Source organism: Onychostoma macrolepis, chromosome 15, assembly GCF_012432095.1.
Source record: "Onychostoma macrolepis isolate SWU-2019 chromosome 15, ASM1243209v1, whole genome shotgun sequence".
Lineage (NCBI taxonomy): Eukaryota > Metazoa > Chordata > Actinopteri > Cypriniformes > Cyprinidae > Onychostoma > Onychostoma macrolepis.
In genome coordinates this window covers 341,978-365,443 of record NC_081169.1, presented here as the reverse complement: position 1 = coordinate 365,443, position 23,466 = coordinate 341,978, and the positions used below count along the sequence as shown (strand labels likewise).

The following is a 23,466-nucleotide window of genomic DNA, read 5'->3' as shown; positions in this document are numbered from 1 at the left end:
AGTTGTAGTACCTCACTGACAATCACAGGCAATTTAGTGACAGGTAAGATTCAGTTTATGATCTTTTATTATTTTGGTATCCACAAACAATGACTAACTCTGACAGCAATTCAATGAAATTAAGGCTATAATGTAATTGATCATGAAGACAGACACGCATGATCCAAGTTGACCGTCAAGCTCTCTCCAATGGTTGTGGAGGTTGGTAATAATATATAATAACAACTTCTCTGATAAGAAAGACAACCAAAGTGTGTACTGTTAGTGTGCCTCCAGAAACACTGTATTACAGACCAAGAGAAGAACATTTCTTCATTTTTTACGTTTATTTGTTGATGTTTTAAACTGTAAAAGTTTGTATTTTAAGGGCTGCTGGACTCTGCACGCTGAGGATGAAGACGCTTACAGCAGCTGCTCTGTGTGTTGCGATGGCTCTCGGTCTCTGCTATCGAGCGGAGGCTACCGCTGCCTTTGACCTCCTGCGCCAATCTGCTGGTGAAGAAGTTAATCATTTTTGATCATTTGATCATTAGTTTTGCAGGTCTTTGTCTCACTTCTACACTACCAGTCAAAAGTTTTTGAACAGAAAGATTTGTAATGTTTTATTTATTTATTTTTAAAGAAGTCTCTTATGCTCACCAAGCCTGCATTTATTTGATTCAAAATACAGCAGTACAATTTTAAAATATTTTTACTATTTAAAATAACTGTTTTCTATTTGAATATATTTTACTATTCCTGTGATTCCAAAGCTGAATTTTTAGCATCATTACTCCAGTCACATGATTCTTCAGAAATAATTCTAATATGTGACCCTGGAGCACAAAAGCAGTCATAAGCAGCACAGGTATATTTGTAGCAATAGCCAACAATACATTGTATGGGTCAAAATTATCCATTTTTATTTTATGCCAAAAATCATTAGAATTAAGTAATGATCATGTTCCGTGAAGATATTTTGTCAATTTCCTACCATAAATATATCAAAACTTAATTTTTGATTAGTAATATGTATTGCTAAGGACTTCATTTGGACAACTTTAAAGGAGATTTTCTCAATATTTAGATGTTTTTTTTTGCACCCTCAGATTCCAGATTTTCAAATAGTTGCATCTCAACCAAATATTGTCTGATCCTAACAAACCATACATCAATGGAAAGCTTATTTATTCAGCTTTTAGATGATGTATACATCTCAATTTCACAAAATTGACCCTTACGATTGGTTTTATGGTCCAGGGTCACATATTCCGATTTGCTGCTCAAAAAAACATTTATTTATTATGCAGAAAATTCAGCTTTGATCACAGAAATCAATTACATTTAAAATTATATTCAAATAGAAAGCAGTTATTTTAAATAATAAAAGTATTTCACAATATTACTGTTTTTGCTGTATTTTGGATCAAATAAATGCAGGCTTGGTGAGCAGAAAAGACTTCTTAAAAAAAAACATTAAAATCTTACTGTTCAAAACTTTTGACTGGTAGTGTACTTTTTTCTGACATTTTTGTCATTGATCTCTCATCAGTGAGTTACACAGGGTCCCTGCCCTGCGGCGGATGGGACTGTGAATGTGCCTTCAGGAGACAGCAGAGCTGCTGTTGTGTTGCACAGCCTCTGTTTGAGCTGGAGGAGGCCACATTCATACGTATGGTTGGCTTATGGGAAGGACTGTCTCATCTGAACAGTCAAATAGAGGAGCTTACAGGTATTGTTGCCTCACTGTATTTGCTTGTCATTTTGGGGAAAAAAATATGACACTTATATTTTCCTTGCTTTCTGTCCCTTCCTGAAGCTGGATGCAAAATAGCCTTCACTGCTGCGATGCTTCCAATGAGTGGATGTCTTGGGCCGTTTACCAGCAACGTGTCTATCTCTTACCAGTCTGTCTCCCTCAATCAGGGCAATGGCTACAATCCTGCTTTGGGTAAGCAGGCCACAATACACTGCTTCATAATTTATGGCAGCGTCAAAAACCAGAACGTCAGGAAATGAGTGGAAAACAGGAGACTATAATGCTGCGGTCACACTAGTCTATGAAACACAAGCAGAATGAGCTTTTGTCTAAAACATTCTGTTAAGCTGTTTTGATGTACATTATCGGATTTATGAAAGTATATGTATTTTCAAAAAATTTCAACCTAATCCAAACCACATGTAAATGATGCATAAAACATCTGAAAGTTTTGTTTTCAAACTGATGACAGTATTTTGATAACACATACCATAATAATATTTCACAGGTAAGATGCAGTTCGACTAAGTTGTTTAATATATGTATTTAAAAATGACAGCAGTCATATGAAAGCCGGTAAGCTTCTGATCTAAAACTTTGAGTGCCTTTTTTATAAAAAAAAATTAATGTGGCTTCATTGTTGATTTGCTTGCCTGTGCTTCTCGCCAGCTTGTATGACAATGTGAAATGTTGAGTAATCATGGCATTCATATTTATCATAGCTGTATCAAAGGTCAATATTTCTGAAATAATTGTAATTATTTTATTTTATTTTACATGAGTTTCAAAGGACAGATTACAATGAATTACCCAGATACTTGAACTCTAAAAATACTAAAAATACTGCAACCTTTGCCCAGATATTATAAAGTCTATCTGTGGAGTAATGCATAACAGTTTTAAGGGGAAAAAAGCATACTAAGAGTTTTAATTTGAGTCATGATGAAGTCAAGTAATTCCAACGGATTAACACTACACCTCGTTTAAATTATTTATACACTCTTAAAAATAAAGGTGCTTCACGATGCCATAGAAAATGGTTCTTCTATGGAATCGCTGTGAAGAACCTTTTGAAGCACCTTTATTTTTCAGAGTGTAGGCCGAACTAATCTCCTGTTTAGACTCATGCAATGCATCCAGTTCAAGTCGTCCTTGTAGAGTCAGCTTCTCACAGTAAGTTTGAACAGAATAAGCCAAGCAGAGACAGTAACCGGATCCTGATTCTTCACAGGCATATTCACGGCTCCTCACGCTGGCCTCTACTCCTTCTCCTTCACGGCGTACTCCAGCGTTGGCCGTGCAGGTCAGCGGCTCTACCAGAAGGCGCAGCTGATGAAGAACGGCCAGCTGATGGCCTCGTCCTGGGAAGATAACCGTGAGGATTCGGAGGACAGCAGCTCTCAGACGGTTCTTCTGCAGCTCAGACAGGGCTGTCAGGTGTATGTGGAGCTGCTGTCAGGCAGACAGCTGTGTGGAGACACCCAGGGTCAAAACACCTTCAGCGGATACCTGGTCTATCCCGTCTCTGAGCTATGAGAAAACAATAACTGTACACACATACACAGCTATCTTCATCAGAGATTAAATCAGTGGAAAAACAAGATGTCTGGATGTGAATCTGGCAGTCTTCGTATAAAATTGTCATAAAAGTGACTAAATGAGCATGTACCCTACCCTTGCAAGACAGTATATGACTTTATGAATAAAGGTGACTTTAATAGTTTTCTGTGGTGCTTATTCCTTCTAGTTTGTTGACATCTTTTTATATACTGAATAAAAATATAAAACCATATTTATCTATAAAATGATAACCAAATGTGGTAACACTTAAAGCCTTTATGTATAATGCATTATAAAGGGTTATTAAAGGCTATTGCATTACTCATAATGTGTGTTTTAATACATGATATCTTGTCGTGAATAATTATAACCGAATTTAAAATGCATAGTGTAACAATGAATTGATGAGTGTTATAATGTATTAATTGTGGTTACAATTATTAATGAGTTTGTACAGTGCATTAAAAGGTACATTACAAGGCATACTTAATGTATTAAAGCTACTTTTATCATGTATTATACATAAAGGCTTTAAGTAAAGTGTCACCCCCAAATGTCAATCATGACAGCAATGCAGCACGCTACTTTCTGAAACGTTCACTATGTCTACTGTTTCTCTTACGTACTATTCTCTCTCTCTCTCTCTCTCGCTCTAAACGTTCTATACAGCAGTATCTAATATCTGCAAAAGTTTTATTGAAAGTAATACTATCTATTTTCAATCTATTTATCAGCGTCAACAAGCTTGACACTTGAACTGAATCCAGTTTTGTCATTCTGTCATCACAAATCAAATCATAACCCAGAAGTGAAAGGAGACAGCTTTAATTGATTTGTTTATTCTTCTTTTTTGTTATTATTAGTTTGAATGTAAATACGTCATATACGTAAGTACTGTACATCACTAACAACTTCGATTGTCACTTGAGGTGGGTTGTCATGTGTGAAAGAAATGTTGTCCCTGCCTAACAATACATGAATAAATACATGCATATGTGTACATTCATGTTGTGTGGGGGGGGGGCCTACAGAAATTACTTTCATATAATACAATGAAAATGGTGTATGATTATTTATTTTAATTAGTATTGTTTTAAACAGAGAATAAGTTTATGTTGGATTTTTATATTTACGAATGAAAGTCTAGGTCTAGAATAGGATATAATAATAATATCTGTATAAAGGTCATTTGGAAAGTTTTCATGAGTTTTACTGTGATCCTAATATAACATCATATAATTTTTTTTCAGCAAAATCAATCCTTATAAAGAAGCACACAAATATGAGATATGACAAGATACAGTTTAAATCAAAAGTAATGGTCAATGAAATGAATCCCTCAGTGCTGTTTATTAGTACTTATAAAGCACATATTAATGCCTTATTCTGCATGACCATATTCTAGATCTCTTAATCATAAACCCCATACCTAAACTTAACAACAACCTTACTAACTACTAATACGCAGCAAATTGGAAGTTTATGTGGCGAAAGTCATAGTTAATAGCTATTTAATTTTGGGAATTGGACCTTAAAATAAAGTGTGACTAAAATATAGTAGCATTGCATACTTTCAACATTAGATAACGTAATATTGAACACACACTGGGGAGTATTTTGTACATAGAAGGCCTTGTTAGCGGTTGCTTCTTAAGTGTCAGTAAATCATCTTGCTTCAGCTCTCTCTTATTTCCCTTCTGTCAATGCTTCTGCATCGAAATACCTTATATACAGTACCGCTGACAGACCATGCTTTGCGTCTCAATGTGTATTCATCTAATCTATACAGTCCATCTGTCAAACTATTCCATGTATGTCCCTGTCTAAACTCAAAGCTTATTTCCAGCTCCACCTCGAGCTTCCAGCAGGCGTTCACACAGCCTTCCTCTGTGTCCCTGCTGATGCAGTGATGTGGTATTTGGAGAATTCTGCTCTCTGACCAAACTACAGACTCTTGGCTTGGTTCCTGTCCTCATCCAAGCCTCTTCCCAAATAAGGCTTTGCTTTAACAAAGGGCCGAACCAGAAAACTTAAGTGCAGAGCGGAGAGGAGGGTGGGCTCGAGAAAAACAGCGTGTCCTTTTAAGGCATCAATTTCCTTTTCTCTGCCCCCTCTCACCGAATGCCTGGTTTTTTATTTCTCTAATGGAAAAGACATCTCCTCTTGAAACAGCGATAGGGACGACTCTGCTGAACATAAAGCTCCTGTGTGACTGGTGCCTGTACGAACGACAAAGTCATCTTCACTTTTACTAGAGTAAGTATGTTTTTCATATGCTTTCAGTTCCTATCAGTCAGGTATTGTGCTGATTGTTGTAGCTTTTAAATGACATGAAGTAATAATCCATGCAACTCTACATGCTCTACAATACATAATCTACGTACTATCTTTAAAAAAAAAAGACCAGACCTGAAAATTGTTTAAATGTAGTATTTTTGGTCTTTTTCATGACTTTTTGATTGCAAGTAGTTAGGTTCACTTTGTGTTTCTGCATTATTTGAACTCTGAGCATCTTCTTTGTTGTGACCTTATACATTTTAATAACAGCATTTGTATCAAACGCATATCTTTTTTCATAAACTTTTAATGCAGACTTAACCTATTCCAAGTGTCCAATGATTAAATTATCATTGATGCAGAACTAAAAGCTACAAAACTAAAGCACTCAGATCATGGTAAGAAAAGACTATGAAAACCAAATACATAAACTAAATAAATAATAGTAATAATACATTAATTATACATAGTAATAAATAACATTATTTATGTTTATTATGACATTAGATAGATAGATAGATAGATAGATAGATAGATAGATAGATAGATAGATAGATAGATAGATAGATAGATAGATAGATTAGATAGATAGATAGATAGATAGATAGATAGAGTGGAGGCATTAATTAACCAATCAGTCAGCTTCATGAACAAGCCAGCCTGAACTTTGAGGATAAATGATCATATTAGGTGTAGATTACAAATGCCTAATGCGATACTGAATTGTAAAACTATATGGAAACTTAAAGGGATAGTTCACCCAAAAAATAAAAATAAAATAAAATTCTGTCATCATTTACTCACCCTCAGGTTATTTCATTTTTCTGTTGAACACAAAAGAAGATATTTTGAAGAATATCAGTAATCAAACAGTTGCTGGTCCCCATTAACTTCCATAGTATGGGGAAAAAAGACTATGGAAGTGAATGTGTGTAAATGGTGTGTAAATGATGACAGGATTTTCAGTTTTGAGGGAACTATCCCTTTAAATGACACTTACAAATGTGTAAATGTCATAGCATTAGAATATATAAGCACTTTAAGTTTTACATTTTTCTCAGGACTTCTGGTTTGGTTATGTGTAATCTAACGTATAATGTTCTGGAAAACCAAAATCATTTACATTTGACACATTTATACTGGTTTATTTTCCTTTTTATTATATCATTTAATATAAAATTATATATATATATATATATAAAATTTTAGCAAATAATGTTTTACTATTTGTCCTGAAATAAATAATATTTAAAAAAATTAATTAATTAATTAAACAAAAAGGTGCAGATGTAATGCTCATAGGGTGAATGATTTTAAACTCATTCCTTAAGGTTGGGACTTCAGAGGAACCTCGTAAAGCGCAGAATGGCAGCACAGGTGAAGGTGCTGCTCTCTTTGGGTTTGTGTGTGATTTGAGCTTCGCTTTGATGGTGTTACGAACTGCTGAAATGTGTGAATGTAACTGATGGTGTTTCTGGAGGAACATGTTCATCTGATCCTGCCTTATTCAACTGTACAGTACTGATTTCCCCATCCACCTCCAATCAAGGACTATATGAACATGTGAATCTCTCAGTCTCTGCCTCTGTGGTTGCTTTTTGTATAACAGTTTAGCTCAAGTTATCCATTTGACATAATATAATTTTTTTATAATTGAGCTGAACTGTTTGCCATTGGAAATGTTGGATTGTTTACACTGCACAACATTTATAAGCATGATTTGTACTTCGATTTTATGGCTTTGTGGCTGCTTCCAATTGCATCATTGGCTTTTTTCCACTTTATTCTGATGGTGTTTAGCTTAATTTCAATAGATAAAAGTTTGTTTCAGGAGAAGAGGATTTCAGGAAAGGTAAAATAATGAAAAACTTCCCCCAACTGTGTTCTTGTTTTGTATCTTTACACAGCAACACACAAGCATTGTTCATGTTGAAAATGTCTAATAACATTTGACAGAGGAAAATTTCAGACAGACTACAATGGAACAAAAACAATACAAAATTATAATAAATCTAACGTGGAATTGCACATATTATGAAACTTAATATACTATTGACTGCTCTTCTATGCAGGGAGCTTCAACCATGGCAAACAAGGGTCCATCTTATGGGATGAGCCGCCAAGTGCAGGATAAAATCGAGCAGAAGTATGACCCTGAGCTGGAGGTGCGTTTGGTGGAGTGGATCGCGACTCAGTGCGCTGGGGTTGAAAAACCAGAGGCTGGAAAACTGGGTTTCCAGGCCTGGCTCAAAGACGGATGTGTAAGTCATGCATGTGTTGTGTTCTCACTGCAATCATGTAATCTATCTATCTATCTATCTATCTATCTATCCTATAACCAAGAAAATAAAAAAACCTTGAGATTTAAAAATCTCTTTTGCAAGAGTGTTCTGGTCAAGACAAGCAACTCATGAAGTTTCACAAAAATAATCCTTTAGAAAAGACATATACAACCTGAATTCTGGAAATGTTGGGACTTTTTTTAAAATTTGAATAAAATGAAAACTAAAAGAATTTCAAATCACATGAGCCAATATTTTATTCACAATAGAACATAGATAACATAACAGTTTTATGCACAAAATGAGCTCATTTCAAATTTGATGCCTGCTACAGGCCTCAAAATAGTTGGGACGGGGGCATGTTTACCATGGTGTAGCATCTCCTCTTCTTTTCAAAACAGTTTGAAGACATCTGGGCATCAAGGTTATGAGTTTCTGAGTTTTGGTGTTGTAATTTGGTCCCGTTCTTGCCTAAAATAGGTTTCCAGCTGCTGAAGAGTTCGTGGTTGTCTTTGACGTATTTTTCATTTAATGATGCGCCACATGTTCTCTATAGCTGAAAGATCTGGACTGCAGGCAGGCCAATTCAGCACACAGACTCTTCTACTATGAAGCCATGCTGTTGTAATAGCTGCAGTATGTGGTTTTGCATTGTTCTGCTGAAATACACAAGGCCTTCCCTGAAATAGACGTCGTCTGGAGGGGAGCATATGTTGCTCTAAAACCTTTATATACAAAAACATGCAAGCTGCTGGGTTGAGTTGCAGAAGGCATGGGATAACATTAGTGTTGAAGTTCTCAGGAAATATGTTGACACTATGCCAGAGAGATGTGCTGCTGTAATCGCTGGATAAAAAGTGGATAAAAACAGTATGACTCACTACATCTGATATGTGTTGTGCTCAGAGCAACCATCTGCATGTTTTATGAACATTATGAAATTAAGTCATGTTTTGGAGGCAAAAAAGGTCAATGTTTTCAGATCTGTCAGGTGTTCTAACAATTTTGGCCAGCAAACTGCGTACGCTGCTCTGTGTTAGCTGCGCCACATGGTTGATTTGAATGAAAACAGCGTATCCGTGTGCTGCGGCTGATACAGAACAGCATAGGCAGTTTGCGTTCAGCGGATATTCTCCAAGCTCTGCAAACTATATATTCCCCAGCAAACTGCGTATGCTGTTCTGTGTCAGCCACACCACATGGATACGCTGTTTTCATTCAAATCAAAGAACGTAGAAGATGTATCTGTGTGGCGCAGCTGACACAGGAGAGCGTACGCAGTTTGTGTTCAGCGGATATTCTCCAAAATGGCGCAACGGTGACGCAGATGAGACAAACTGTTGAATAAAGTCGTTATTTTTATTTTCTTTGCGTACAAAAAGTATTCTCGTAGCTTCATAACGTTACGGTTGAACCACTGATGGCAGATGGACTATTTTGACGATGCCTTTCATACTTTTCTGTGTCAGTCAATAGGACAGTTACAAGCCTCTCGGTTTTCATCCAAAATATTTTAAATTGTGTTCCGAAGACGAACTAAGCTTTTATGGCTTTGGAACGACATGGGGGTAAGTGATTAATGACAAAATTTTCATTTTGGGGTGGAGTAACCCTTTAATAATCTTTTTAATAATTCATCTGATTTTAAGTGTGGCCTGAGCATGTCTATTAATTTGGTTTGTGAGATCAGAGATCACGCTGCACACAAACATACAAACATTCAGGAGTACATAAACTTGTTGTCAACGCTGCCCTGTGACTTTTTATTAATAAAATAGCTTACAGGATCGCTACATTATATTCATCAGCAACGAGGAGGTAAAATCGCTGCGTTTGAAGTAACTAAACTCATAGCTTCATTGTTTGTAGAGAGACGTGCAGACGCAGGTAATTCACAGACGCAACTGTCACCTCTCTCTCTCTTTCTATCTCTCTCTCTCGATCAATCGAATAATTAATTCAAGTAGCTAAATGTTTGAATTAATTACTTCAAATAAATGTGATCTTACTGCACTATTTATTTGCGTCAGGTGGTTCTCGCCTTCCCGTTGTGCATTTAAAATCGTTTAATGCACAGCTAGCCATGCATTATCCTTTATGTATTCGCTCTTTTAGCAGGATTTTTACGACTATATTTAAATGAAGCTCTGGTCATTCTTGGTGTACCCAAAATGCTCTTATCGCCTTCATGCATTTCTCTGGTGGAAATAAAGCTTTGCTGTTTGGTCCCTCTGTCATAGTTAATTTAGTGTGTGTAGTAGCCTCCATGCCTCTGATAAGCACGGCACTTATGAAGAGAGGAAGAGTAGAAGACTAGTATGTTCTAAGGAAGAAGTGGAGGAGAGCATGGCAGCAGCATATGGAGACTCCAATAAGGACATTCCACTGGGGGATTGTCCTTTCCAGCTACCAACACTCAAGTCATGGTAGATTTTACTCTTGACGAAATAAGGGCAGTGGTGGAGAAAGCTCAAGCAGGACTTTCTGGAACCACCTATAGGATGTATAAAAACTGCCCAAAGCTGCTCAAGAGGTTAGCAAAGCTTCTACAGAGTCTTTGGAAGAAGAAGTAGGAACCCTGACTCTCCCTGACACTCGCTGTGGGCTGTTTTGTTTGGAAGGAGCTGGACTCATCAGGACTTGACCGGTTTCAGGAGATCTCGCTACTGGATGTTAAAGGGAAAATATTCTGGTCCATCATTACTAATAGGCTAATATCTTAGCTATCTCATCCTATCTCGCCAATGAGCATGTCGACACAAGTGTCCAAAAAGGAGGTGTCCCAGGATACTCCGGATGCCTGGAGCATACATCAGTGATTAGCCAGATCATCAAGGAGGCAAGAGGAACAACAAAACGCTCTCAGTCATTTGGCTAGACCTCGCCAAAGCCTTACCATGAGTACTTCACCAGCTTATCCATAAGGCACTGGAGGACTACCAAGTACCATCGGAAGTAGTCAAGCTTGTAATGTCTCACATGGATCCGCTGAAAATGAGGTTCACAGTGGGAAACTTTACCACCAAGTGGCTGAGGCTTGAGAAGGGTTTCATGGCAAGATGCACAATATCCGTGGCTTTGTTTGTGGCTGCCATGAACGTATTACTGAAGGGTGAAGGAAAGCAATGGAAAGCTCCAGTAGTGTACTATGGCACAAGAGGTCCAGCCTGCAGAGCCTTTATGGACGATATTACTGTAATGACTTCATCGATCCAGGGAACTCAGTAGATCCTAAGCTCACTGGAAAAGATGACCACCTGGTCACAGATGCAATTTAAACCAGGTAAATCTAGGAGGCTGTGTGTCCTGAAAGGAATTATGTTGAGGAACACCTTCAGTATTGAAAATGCCAACTATGGAAGCACAAGGAATTTGGTTTGTGAGATCAGAGATCACGCTGCACACAAACATACAAACATTCAGGAGTACATAAACTTGTTGTCAACGCTGCCCTGTGACTTTTATTAATAAAATAGCTTACAGGATCGCTACATTATATTCATCAGCAACGAGGAGGTAAAATCGCTGCGTTTGAAGTAACTAAACTCATAGCTTCATTGTTTGTAGAGAGACGTGCAGACGCAGGTAATTCACAGACGCAACTGTCACCTCTCTCTCTCTTTCTATCTCTCTCTCTCGATCAATCGAATAATTAATTCAAGTAGCTAAATGTTTGAATTAATTACTTCAAATAAATGTGATCTTACTGCACTATTTATTTGCGTCAGGTGGTTCTCGCCTTCCCGTTGTGCATTTAAAATCGTTTAATGCACAGCTAGCCATGCATTATCCTTTATGTATTCGCTCTTTTAGCAGGATTTTTACGACTATATTTAAATGAAGCTCTGGTCATTCTTGGTGTACCCAAAATGCTCTTATCGCCTTCATGCATTTCTCTGGTGGAAATAAAGCTTTGCTGTTTGGTCCCTCTGTCATAGTTAATTTAGTGTGTGTAGTAGCCTCCATGCCTCTGATAAGCACGGCACTTATGAAGAGAGGAAGAGTAGAAGACTAGTATGTTCTAAGGAAGAAGTGGAGGAGAGCATGGCAGCAGCATATGGAGACTCCAATAAGGACATTCCACTGGGGGATTGTCCTTTCCAGCTACCAACACTCAAGTCATGGTAGATTTTACTCTTGACGAAATAAGGGCAGTGGTGGAGAAAGCTCAAGCAGGACTTTCTGGAACCACCTATAGGATGTATAAAAACTGCCCAAAGCTGCTCAAGAGGTTAGCAAAGCTTCTACAGAGTCTTTGGAAGAAGAAGTAGGAACCCTGACTCTCCCTGACACTCGCTGTGGGCTGTTTTGTTTGGAAGGAGCTGGACTCATCAGGACTTGACCGGTTTCAGGAGATCTCGCTACTGGATGTTAAAGGGAAAATATTCTGGTCCATCATTACTAATAGGCTAATATCTTAGCTATCTCATCCTATCTCGCCAATGAGCATGTCGACACAAGTGTCCAAAAAGGAGGTGTCCCAGGATACTCCGGATGCCTGGAGCATACATCAGTGATTAGCCAGATCATCAAGGAGGCAAAGAGGAACAACAAAACGCTCTCAGTCATTTGGCTAGACCTCGCCAAAGCCTTACCATGAGTACTTCACCAGCTTATCCATAAGGCACTGGAGGACTACCAAGTACCATCGGAAGTAGTCAAGCTTGTAATGTCTCACATGGATCCGCTGAAAATGAGGTTCACAGTGGAAAACTTTACCACCAAGTGGCTGAGGCTTGAGAAGGGTTTCATGGCAAGATGCACAATATCCGTGGCTTTGTTTGTGGCTGCCATGAACGTATTACTGAAGGGTGAAGGAAAGCAATGGAAAGCTCCAGTAGTGTACTATGGCACAAGAGGTCCAGCCTGCAGAGCCTTTATGGACGATATTACTGTAATGACTTCATCGATCCAGGGAACTCAGTAGATCCTAAGCTCACTGGAAAAGATGACCACCTGGTCACAGATGCAATTTAAACCAGGTAAATCTAGGAGGCTGTGTGTCCTGAAAGGAATTATGTTGAGGAACACCTTCAGTATTGAAAATGCCAACTATGGAAGCACAAGGAATTTGATGCTTGGGAAAGTGTTATGACTACACTCTGAAAGACAGCACCAATCTTCAGGATACCATAGCTCAACTGACCATTTGGCTCAATGAAATTGGCAACAGCCAGTTGCTTGCGAGGTTTAAGGTATGATGCTTCCAGTATGGCGTCATGCAGAGGCTGTATAGCAGGTTTGTGTGGAGATGGCTGGGTGTTCCTCCTTCAGCTCAGTTAATATGTACAGCAAGACCTCCAAGCTCCGCTTTCCAGTCTCATCGATAGTGGAAGAATTCAAAGTCAAGGCAACAACAACCTGCACACTGCTATTGTATAAGGATGAGAAATTTTGACATGCCAACAAAACTGTCAATTGCGGCATGAAGTGGAAGTCACAGGAGGCAGTGAGGGAAACGGAATCATATTGGAAACATCAGGAAATCATTGGCATGATCTGCCAGTGACAACTGGGACTGGGAAACTACAAAACAAGTGCCAAAGGTAAGAAGACACTTGTGGTGCAGAGGGTCCGAGAGGCTGCAGAAGAAGACCAGCTTGTAAAAACAGTAGGGTTCTCCTCTCAAGGGCAGTGGATGCAGTGGGATCAGGCCCTCGAGCGTTCGCTGTCCTGGAGGGAACTTTGGATTGCTGACCAAGGCAAACTGACCTTCCTCTTGCATGCTGTAGTGGACCAATTACCAACTCCAAACAACCTAAAGATCTGGGGCCACATGATCCTGCAAGCAGGATGTCCCAACGCAATGGGAGAAGGTTGCTATAAATGGAGGCATGACAAGGTTCTTGTTAAAATTGCCAAATGGACAGACTTCCAGAGGGTCAAAGCTAATAAATTTCAGGCACCACCACCCAGAGGAGTCAGTTTCCTAAGGCAAGGAGACAAGACTCCCAAGTTAAGAAGAACTGACGGCACCCTGCCCAGTGGCAGCTCAAGGTGGTTGTGGTTAATGAGAGATCACAGTTGGACACCTTCTGCAGGTGAAGGCTGATCTGGTGTTTGCTGCCACACTCAGGTGAAGCGTACAGGTTGAGGGGAAAAACACTCATGACCCTGAGATGCCTGCTGAAGATGCAGAGGAATTTCCAACAGTATGAGCGCTCTGACCACGCTGCCAACGACTGCCACATACAGGAATATATCACATCCGTAGTTGCTCCTGCAGTTTCTGCTTGTGGTAAAGCATTGCTGATGATTATCTCACCTATATTTGAAATGTTTTTGTTGTTGTTGTTTTTTTCAAAACAAATGTTAAACACCAAACCAATCTTGTACTCCCGTTACATAGTATGGAAATGATAAATATCTTGATCATCATAATACATTACTAACATGAAAATCACATTTTATTTTAAGGTCCCATTCTTGCTATTAACAAACCATTAAATACAACTTTTACCTCAATAAACTCCTAATTTGCTGCTTACTAATAGTTAGTAATGTAGGGTTTGATACATAAATATAATTTAATTTAGCTCAAAGGGAATCATTTATGATTTTATAGGGAATTTGAACAGAATCACTGTTTTGCGGCTGATCACTGAACGAGCCGTATAACATTAATTCTGCACTGGATATTAAAATCCAAAATATAGTGAAAACACTATTAATAAGCACAGTAACCAGATCGGCAGATTAAGAAATTAACTTGTAAGCACAAAACACAAGATACTATAACAAAACATAAGACATAAACTAATCTAACACATGAACACAAGCATTCACACATTCACACGTTGCGAAAAGAGAGAAAGGATGAGTTTAAGAGAATGAGAATGTGAAATCCCAAGTTTATAGCAATATGTGCTATTGCATAGACCTGAACAATCATCAATCACTTAATTAACCCTCGCATTGAGTTTCTCAATGAGGCTACATTTTATATTAAATGCACCAGTTCAGTTAGAATCTGGAGTTGTTTTACTTGCGTTGCCTTTGGTTACAGGAATTCCCTTCTGTCTTCGTCGTCGTTGCAGGAAAGGGGTTTTCCCGAGTTGGTGATTGGCTGGAAGTTCAGTAGTCTTTGAAGTGATGTCTTGGGAAGCCAATGGTTGGGCGTTGGCTGAGGATGGTCTTGGAGTCAGTTGCTGGTTGAAGTTTGAAACGGGTGCAGTCGGAGCTGGACTTTGCGGCAAACTTAACTTTTGAACACGAGACTCAACGGAAAGAAAAGAAACTAAAGTAAAAGAATAAAATGAGTAACGAGACTAGGTGGTTTTTCTTCTCATCGTGGTGTTAAGTAGCAACTGGCCTGTAGGCCAGAGCACGCTCAAAGAGCGCTAAAACAGCTTAATATACTATTAATATACTATTAATACGAGAAGAAGAAGAGGAGAAGGGAAGAAGGGAAGAATTGATGTTGTCCTGAGGTTTTAAACTTGGCTTCTGGACACATCCCATCTGGTGTCTTGACCAATTAGATAGGCTATTATCTTAGCTAGGGTTGTTCCTTCCATCATAAATCAGCATGTTATCAGTCACATGGTCTGAATTTTACACACTCTTGCAAAGTATAATTTTGGATGTGATTTCTATAACCAGAATATGATACATTTGACAAAGAAACAGTTGGAAGAAACGTTTCAAGCTAGAAATGTCAAACTCATACATACCAAACACGACTAACCTTAAAGTCATTCAATAGTTATTAGAAAGACATACATAATATGTGCTTAAAACATGATAGTCTAATGTGTGGTTACATACATAATATAGTGTTATGCCTAGAAAAGTTCCTTTTAGGATGATTTTATATGCATATGAAAAGAAAGTCTCTGTGTAGATCTGTGGGGACCAAAAGACATGTTCTTTGGACAGAAGGATTTCCGTCTGGTTCTTTGTCTTGTATGTGTGGGGGAAAAGTCAATCTAAAGAAGCTTGTGATTTCTCTCGTGGAACACATGTGATGGCCATCTCTTTGACCATTAATCTTGATTATTTACCCCAAATTTGACGATCTCCTTCCTCGTTGAACACTTATCAATAAGTGTTCTTTTGTCTTAATGTTGCAAACTGTTCTGGAAGAGGCTTGTTGGTTAGGCTTGCTCCAGAGGTCGGAGATAGGCATCTTTACGACGTTGTCATGTTCTCCTGGAATTTCGCTCCTCATGTTTCGATGTCCTGATCGAATCTTAGTTTTGTCTGACTCGTTCTGATGCTACAGTAAAGTAGTTGTTAAGTTTAGATTTTGGGTAGGATTAGGAATGCAGTATATGATCATGCAGGGTATTTTTTTACAGACCAACAGATCAACTGATCACATTTCATGAAGAACCAATGAAAGCTGAAAGATGAGTCAAAAAAAAAAGTGTTTTGACAAAATTATAAATTAATGAAAAGCTAGCTGCTAGCTAAACCTAGGCTATTCAGTAAAAAAAAAACAAAAAAAAACGATAAGCTAAAATGAATAGGGATTTAAGTAGTGACTCCAAAATTGGCACAAGAAATGCTAAGACCAACTAAAATTTCATAACATTCTGTTGAGTGACACAGATACTACATTAAACCACACTAGTTATTATAATGTCATTCATAATGAAGTTTCTGGGAAGTAATCTTGTTTTCTGTACCGTTCTCAGGTTTTGTGTGAGCTCATCAATACTCTGTGTAAGGACAAGCCTGTGAAGAAGATCCAGAGCTCCAGCATGGCCTTCAAACAGATGGAGCAGATCTCACAGTTCCTCAACGCTGCGGAGCACTACGGTGTCGTCAAAACCGACATGTTTCAGACCGTAGATCTGTGGGGACCAAAAGACATGTTCTTTGGACAGAAGGATTTCCGTCTGGTTCTTTGTCTTGTATGTGTGGGGAAAAGTCAATCTAAAGAAGCTTGTGATTTCTCTCGTGGAACACATGTGATGGCCATCTCTTTGACCATTAATCTTGATTATTTACCCCAAATTTGACGATCTCCTTCCTCGTTGAACACTTATCAATAAGTGTTCTTTTGTCTCAATGTTGCAAACTGTTCTGGAAGAGGCTTGTTGGTTAGGCTTGCTCCAGAGGTCGGAGATAGGCATCTTTACGACGTTGTCATGTTCTCCTGGAATTTCGCTCCTCATGTTTCGATGTCCTGATCGAATCTTAGTTTTGTCTGACTCGTTCTGATGCTACAGTAAAGTAGTTGTTAAGTTTAGATTTTGGGTAGGATTAGGAATGCAGTATATGATCATGCAGGGTATTTTTTTACAGACCAACAGATCAACTGATCACATTTCATGAAGAACCAATGAAAGCTGAAAGATGAGTCAAAAAAAAAAAAACGATAAGCTAAAATGAATAGGGATTTAAGTAGTGACTCCAAAATTGGCACAAGAAATGCTAAGACCAACTAAAATTTCATAACATTCTGTTGAGTGACACAGATACTACATTAAACCACACTAGTTATTATAATGTCATTCATAATGAAGTTTCTGGGAAGTAATCTTGTTTTCTGTACCGTTCTCAGGTTTTGTGTGAGCTCATCAATACTCTGTGTAAGGACAAGCCTGTGAAGAAGATCCAGAGGAATTTCCAACAGTATGAGCGCTCTGACCACGCTGCCAACGACTGCCACATACAGGAATATATCACATCCGTAGTTGCTCCTGCAGTTTCTGCTTGTTTCAAGCATTGCTCAAGCATTTCAAGCATTGCTGATGATTATCTCACCTATATTTGAAATGTTTTTGTTGTTGTTGTTTTTTTCAAAACAAATGTTAAACACCAAACCAATCTTGTACTCCCGTTACATAGTATGGAAATGATAAATATCTTGATCATCATAATACATTACTAACATGAAAATCACATTTTATTTTAAGGTCCCATTCTTGCTATTAACAAACCATTAAATACAACTTTTACCTCAATAAACTCCTAATTTGCTGCTTACTAATAGTTAGTAAAGTAGTTGTTAAGTTTAGATTTTGGGTAGGATTAGGAATGCAGTATATGATCATGCAGGGTATTTTTTTTTACAGACCAACAGATCAACTGATCACATTTCATGAAGAACCAATGAAAGTTGAAAGATGAGTCAAAAAAAAAAAAAAGTGTTTTGACAAAATTATAAATTAATGAAAAGCTAGCTGCTAGCTAAACCTAGGCTATTCAGTAAAAAAAAAAAAAACCGATAAGCTAAAATGAATAGGGATTTAAGTAGTGACTCCAAAATTGGCACAAGAAATGCTAAGACCAACTAAAATATCATAACATTCTGTTGAGTGACACAGATACTGCATTAAACCACACTAGTTATTATAATGTCATTCATAATGAAGTTTCTGGGAAGTAATCTTGTTTTCTGTACCGTTCTCAGGTTTTGTGTGAGCTCATCAATACTCTGTGTAAGGACAAGCCTGTGAAGAAGATCCAGAGCTCCAGCATGGCCTTCAAACAGATGGAGCAGATCTCACAGTTCCTCAACGCTGCGGAGCACTACGGTGTCGTCAAAACCGACATGTTTCAGACCGTAGATCTGTGGGAGGGTGAGTTCAACAAAAGAAATATATATTTGTGATAAACATTCAAACCCCATGTCAAAATTCACCATTCAATAGATAATGTTTAAATTATCATTGTTTACATTTCCTTATTAACTTAACATTATCAGACTTAAACTGAGATCATCATCATTGGTACTCCAGCACTTACCACCAAAGTTCCCGCTGACTTTACTTGTGATATTACTGGCACTTTAATTACTCCATCTAGTATCGTTAGAAATCTCGGTGTTATGTTTGACCCATCTCTTTCATTTCAGTATCATATTAACTCTCTCTCTAAATTGGCATTTTTTCACTTACGACGAATTGTCCAGCTCCGTCCTTTCATAAGTACCAAAGATGCAGAAACTCTCATTCACGCTTTTGTCTCATCTCGTCTCGATTACTGTAATGCCCTCTTCATTGGCTTGCCAGCTACCACTATTGCTAGATTACAGTATATTCAAAACTCAGCCGCTCGTATTCTCACTCGCACCAAGCGTTCAGCCCACATCACCCCTATTCTAGCTGATCTGCACTGGCTACCAGTGGCCTATCGCATCAAGTTTAAAATTATCCTGCTTACTTTTAAAGCCTTGAATGGTCTGGCTCCTTACTATCTCTGCAATCTGCTCCACCCCTATTCTCCACCACGTTCATTGCGGTCCTCTGATTCTCGCCTTCTCACCATCCTCGATATCGCCTCTCTTCCATGGGGGCAGATCGTTCAGTGTTGTTGCCCCTAAATTATGGAACTCTCTACCCAGATCACTCTGTCTTGCCAATAGCCTGTCTGAATTCAAATCGCTGCTCAAAACTCACTTGTTTTCAGAATGTTATCTTTCTTAGTTAACTTCTGTTTACTTAGTTTTATGTTGTATATTACTCTTTGGATTTCTGATGTTGTTTTCTTTCTGTTTATTGTTTGATGTTTTCCTCCCATTTCTGATGTTTATTGTAAAGTGTCCTTGAGCTCTGGAAAGGCGCTATATAAATAAAACTTATTATTATTATTATTATTATTATTATTATCAGCTAACTTTAAATAAGTTTGTTAAAGCTGCAGTCCGTAAGTTTTGCCTCTTTGTAGCCATCTCTGTTTGAAAACCTGGAATTGCAGCTCTGTACAGAATTATCTTCCATGCGTCGGGTTGTGCTGCGGTGCTCCGGCACGGCTCGAGCACGGAAGAATCCAATGTTTTGAGGAGTATGTCAGTCACCGCACCGGTGTGGATACTGTACTCAGGAATCACAGATTCTAGCCTGCGTCTTGGAATATATGACCCAAATAAGAATTTTCACCGTATATTGCCATCTGAACAAGCAAGTAACAAGTCTGCCGCGTTTGTTCTGACCAACTGAGGAAAAAAGCATTACAATAAATCACGCTACCAAAGGTGATTAAATCTAAAGATCGGTTAGCTCATATCACATCTAACCGTGCAAATTATTATTATTGTTATACTTTATTCTCAAATTATTTATGTTAACAACATCAGCATCGTGTGACAATGAGTATAGTGTGTATTAGCGTGTAGATTTCAATTTCTGTACAGTCTAATACAGTTCTGTACGGTCTAATTGTCATGCCATTCAAATTTCATATTAAGAAAATCTTTTAACCTAAAAAGCAAACTATGCTCCCTTCGAACTGGTTGTCTTTAAAATACAAATCTTGTGTAATCCCAGGCTATCTGTAATCACAAGCACATTTAAAACTGGAATATAAATTAATTTCATTCACATGTGTTTCATAAACACATAATCCTTTCTGGATCACAATCCGCCATCAAAATGATACATTTAATTATTCCAGCTGCTGTGAGAAAAGGGTATAAACGATCCGTCACCTGCAGGATCCTCACATGTGATAGCCTACTAGCCAGGAAAACTTCTTTATGTTTACAGATACAGACGTGACGTAATGACACAGTGCCATGCTCAAATTTCCCGCGAAAACCTACCCGTGCCACTCAAATTAGAAAACATTATTATAAACTAACCGTTGTGAATTGGGCTAAAATAAGGTGATAATTTTGAACACTGGCTGGTTATGTTCTTGCTCAAATATTGATTTCGGATCATTTTTAACCCAGAATGTTACGGACTGCAGCTTTAAATAAAGTTGAATCATTTTTAATGTACGGCATGAGACAAAGCAAAACTAAACTAAAACTAGGTTATCATTTATGAGGTAATCATTTGTGTAATTAAATCTGAAATGCTTTGATTTTTTTTAAATGGGGAAAAGCATCCTTTTTGTTGCATAATATTTATTAGTACAAAGTAGTTAGGTCTAGTAGGTCTAGTTATTAACCAGTTTTGCATTAACCTTCAACCCTGTAATATCTGCGGTGGCCAAGAGAGCTCAACATGCTGCAAATGAAAAACCACATGCAAATAGAAAAGGCACCAGCACATACTGCAAATACTGACAACACAACACAACCAAAAACAGAAACGCGCTGCAAATTGCCTACTCACAACACAAACAAATACCAACGAGCTGCAAATATGCACAGACTACATCTGAAATGTTTAAGGGAACCGCAACAAGCGATGAACCTGGCTAGGATATGCTTATAAATGTTTGTTTTTTTTTTAAAGGGGGGGGAGGGGTGTGGTGTTATTAGCCTAAATAAACTGACAAAATACTACTACACAATTACTGCAACTGTGAAATGTAAGCTGGATAACTAAAAAAATTAACCATGGTTTTACTATTCAAATAAATAAATAAATAGTCAATATATTATAAAAAAATATATAAAATACAATATACAAATAAAAAACAGTTACTATAATTAAACCATGGTAAATGAACCTCACTAACCTAGTTTAACCATGGTATTTATACAACTGTGGTTATAGCCTACTAATGGTGATCAATACATGGTTACTACTTTTACTATAATAAAATCATGGTTAATCTTTGTAAGCATTATTGGGGTCTGTGCTACTTGCAGCTCATTTTTTGTTTGTGTTATGAGTATTTGCAGCGTGTTTCTGTTTTTGGTTGTGTTGTGAGTATTTGCAGCACATGTGCTGTCAAACTGATGAAGATGTTTTCTTAATTTGCTGGTGCTTTTTCTGTTTGCATGCGTTTTCTTAAGATGCTGTGCGTTGAGCTCTCTCGGCCGCCGTAAATATCATCCATCCATCCATCCATTCTCTAAACTGCTTGTCTCTTTTCTTTCCCAAGATGTAGCTGAGTTTGTTTCTTCATCAGGTTTGTAGAAATGTGTCTCTGCATTAGTGTCTCAGCAATGGATGCTCTGCAGTGAATGGGTGCCGTCAGAATGAGAGACTGATAAAAACATCACAATAATCCACACCACTCCAGTCCATCAGTTAACATCTGGAGAAGACAAAAGCTGAAACACATCCAGCATTAATAAATTTGTAACTGAAATACGAGTCCATAATCCATAATAACGCTTCCTCCAGTGAAGAAGTGTTCTGGTGTGAATCAGGAGAGAAATCTGCAGATCAAGCAGCGTTTACAAGACACAACAGCTCTAAACATATGTGTCTGGATTTTGATGTGAGACAACAGCAGATGCACTTTTTCACTGGAGGAAGAGTTATTATAGATTATGGACTTGTATTTGAGTTAAAAACATCTTAATGCTGGATTTGTTTCAGCTTCTGTCTTCTCCAGATGTTAACTGATGGACTGGAGTGGTGTGGATTATTGTGATGTTTTTATCAGCTGTTTGGACTCTCATTCTGACGGCACCCATTCACTGCAGAGCATCCATTGCTGAGACACTGATGCAGAGACACATTTTAAATAAATCTTCGGGTGAAATATTCCTTTAATATGTTTGATTTTTTTAAAGCTAGTTGATAATGCCAGAATTTACTTACCTTTTTTTCAATTGCTTTTACCTTTGTAATAGGGTTAAAATAATAATGCTTTAGGTTTAGAATCAATAACAATAACTATTAGTACATTAATAATAATAAAAAATCTGTGCCTGAAGTGTGGAAAATATTATTCAACAACCTTTCAAATGAAATGATCCTGACAACAACCCAGTTGTAGAATATTTTAAATCAGAGTTGAAACAAAGATAAAACACTTAGGTTGTATGTGAAAAGTGAACTGAAAAAGACAAAACAGAGCTTGATGAGGAATGCAAATGTGCCGATTATATCCTGATTTCTGACACAGGAGAACGTAAAATGATTTCTAATGCTACTGTAACAAATGTTTTAAATGGCGTTTCAACTGTTCAGGGACTAAGGTTACATTCAAACCAAAATAATTACCCTTGACTTGTATCCATAATTCTAAATACCAAAAAACAAGTATCTTTTTGAATATTTACCATGGACTAAAACAAACATTCAACATCTAATCAATTAGGTTAGAACAAATGCAGGAATCACTGTAGACCGACTCCCTGTCAGATCCCAAAATTCAAGAAAATCAAAACAGTTATGATCTCAGTGCATCTTTATAGCTTGTTTGTATAAATGAGCTGTGCTTTAATCCTGTTGCTGCTGCGCTGTCAGGGAAGGACTTGGCTGCGGTGCAGAGGACACTCATGGCTCTCGGCAGCATCGCCGTTACAAAAGATGACGGCTGCTTCCGTGGAGATCCCAACTGGTTCTTCAAGTGAGTACCAACGATCACACGGGCTCATACGTCAAATCAATATTTATTACTGCTGATATGTTAAATATCTTCTCTCTGTCTGCTTGCAGGAAAGCTCAGGAGAACCGGAGAGATTTCTCTGATGACCAGCTGAAAGAAGGGAAGAACGTCATTGGTCTGCAGATGGGATCCAATAGAGGGGCGTCCCAGTCTGGCATGACAGGCTACGGCAGACCTCGACAGATCATGAACCCATGAGCCAATCACTCGCCACGTCCTCCCCCACCGCATCCCAGCTGACCAGAACCACAGTGTAATAAATATAAAGAAAGAAGAACTCCACTCAGTACAAAAACAAGTTTCCACACCCAGTGTCAGTCCCTACTTGTGAAACATGTTTGGTCTAATTAAAATGTTCTTTGTTGAACAGAGTAGAACTGTGTGTTTCATCTGAGTGCAACATGACTGCAAATCAAC

General features: G+C 38.0%; 2 protein-coding genes across 2 annotated transcripts; both read left to right on the top strand.

Annotated features, from left to right (window-relative positions):
* Positions 1 to 392: 392 nt before the first annotated feature.
* cbln18 (cerebellin 18) lies at positions 393 to 3,274 on the top strand. The gene is made up of 4 exons (XM_058745281.1): positions 393 to 495; positions 1,532 to 1,711; positions 1,799 to 1,930; positions 2,970 to 3,274. Exons 1-4 carry the CDS (start codon positions 393 to 395, stop codon positions 3,272 to 3,274), a joined length of 720 nt encoding a protein of 239 aa, XP_058601264.1.
* A 2,176-nt stretch (positions 3,275 to 5,450) lies between these two features.
* tagln (transgelin) lies at positions 5,451 to 23,416 on the top strand. Its single transcript, XM_058799633.1, has 6 exons — positions 5,451 to 5,554; positions 6,907 to 6,958; positions 7,648 to 7,836; positions 18,221 to 18,389; positions 22,908 to 23,010; positions 23,100 to 23,416. The coding sequence occupies exons 2-6, from the start codon at positions 6,941 to 6,943 to the stop codon at positions 23,245 to 23,247; spliced, it is 627 nt and encodes a 208-aa protein (XP_058655616.1). The 5' UTR covers positions 5,451 to 5,554; positions 6,907 to 6,940; the 3' UTR covers positions 23,248 to 23,416.
* The last annotated feature ends 50 nt before the right edge of the window (positions 23,417 to 23,466 follow it).

Coding starts and splice junctions, on each gene's coding strand:
- cbln18 (XM_058745281.1), top strand. CDS start 393: ATGAAGACGCTTACAGCAGCTGCTCTGTGTGTTGCGATGGCTCTCGGT. Junction 496..1,531: donor CCTCCTGCGCCAATCTGCTG/GTGAAGAAGTTA, acceptor ATCTCTCATCAG/TGAGTTACACAGGGTCCCTG. Junction 1,712..1,798: donor TCAAATAGAGGAGCTTACAG/GTATTGTTGCCT, acceptor CCCTTCCTGAAG/CTGGATGCAAAATAGCCTTC.
- tagln (XM_058799633.1), top strand. Junction 18,390..22,907: donor GACCGTAGATCTGTGGGAGG/GTGAGTTCAACA, acceptor CTGCGCTGTCAG/GGAAGGACTTGGCTGCGGTG. Junction 23,011..23,099: donor GATCCCAACTGGTTCTTCAA/GTGAGTACCAAC, acceptor GTCTGCTTGCAG/GAAAGCTCAGGAGAACCGGA.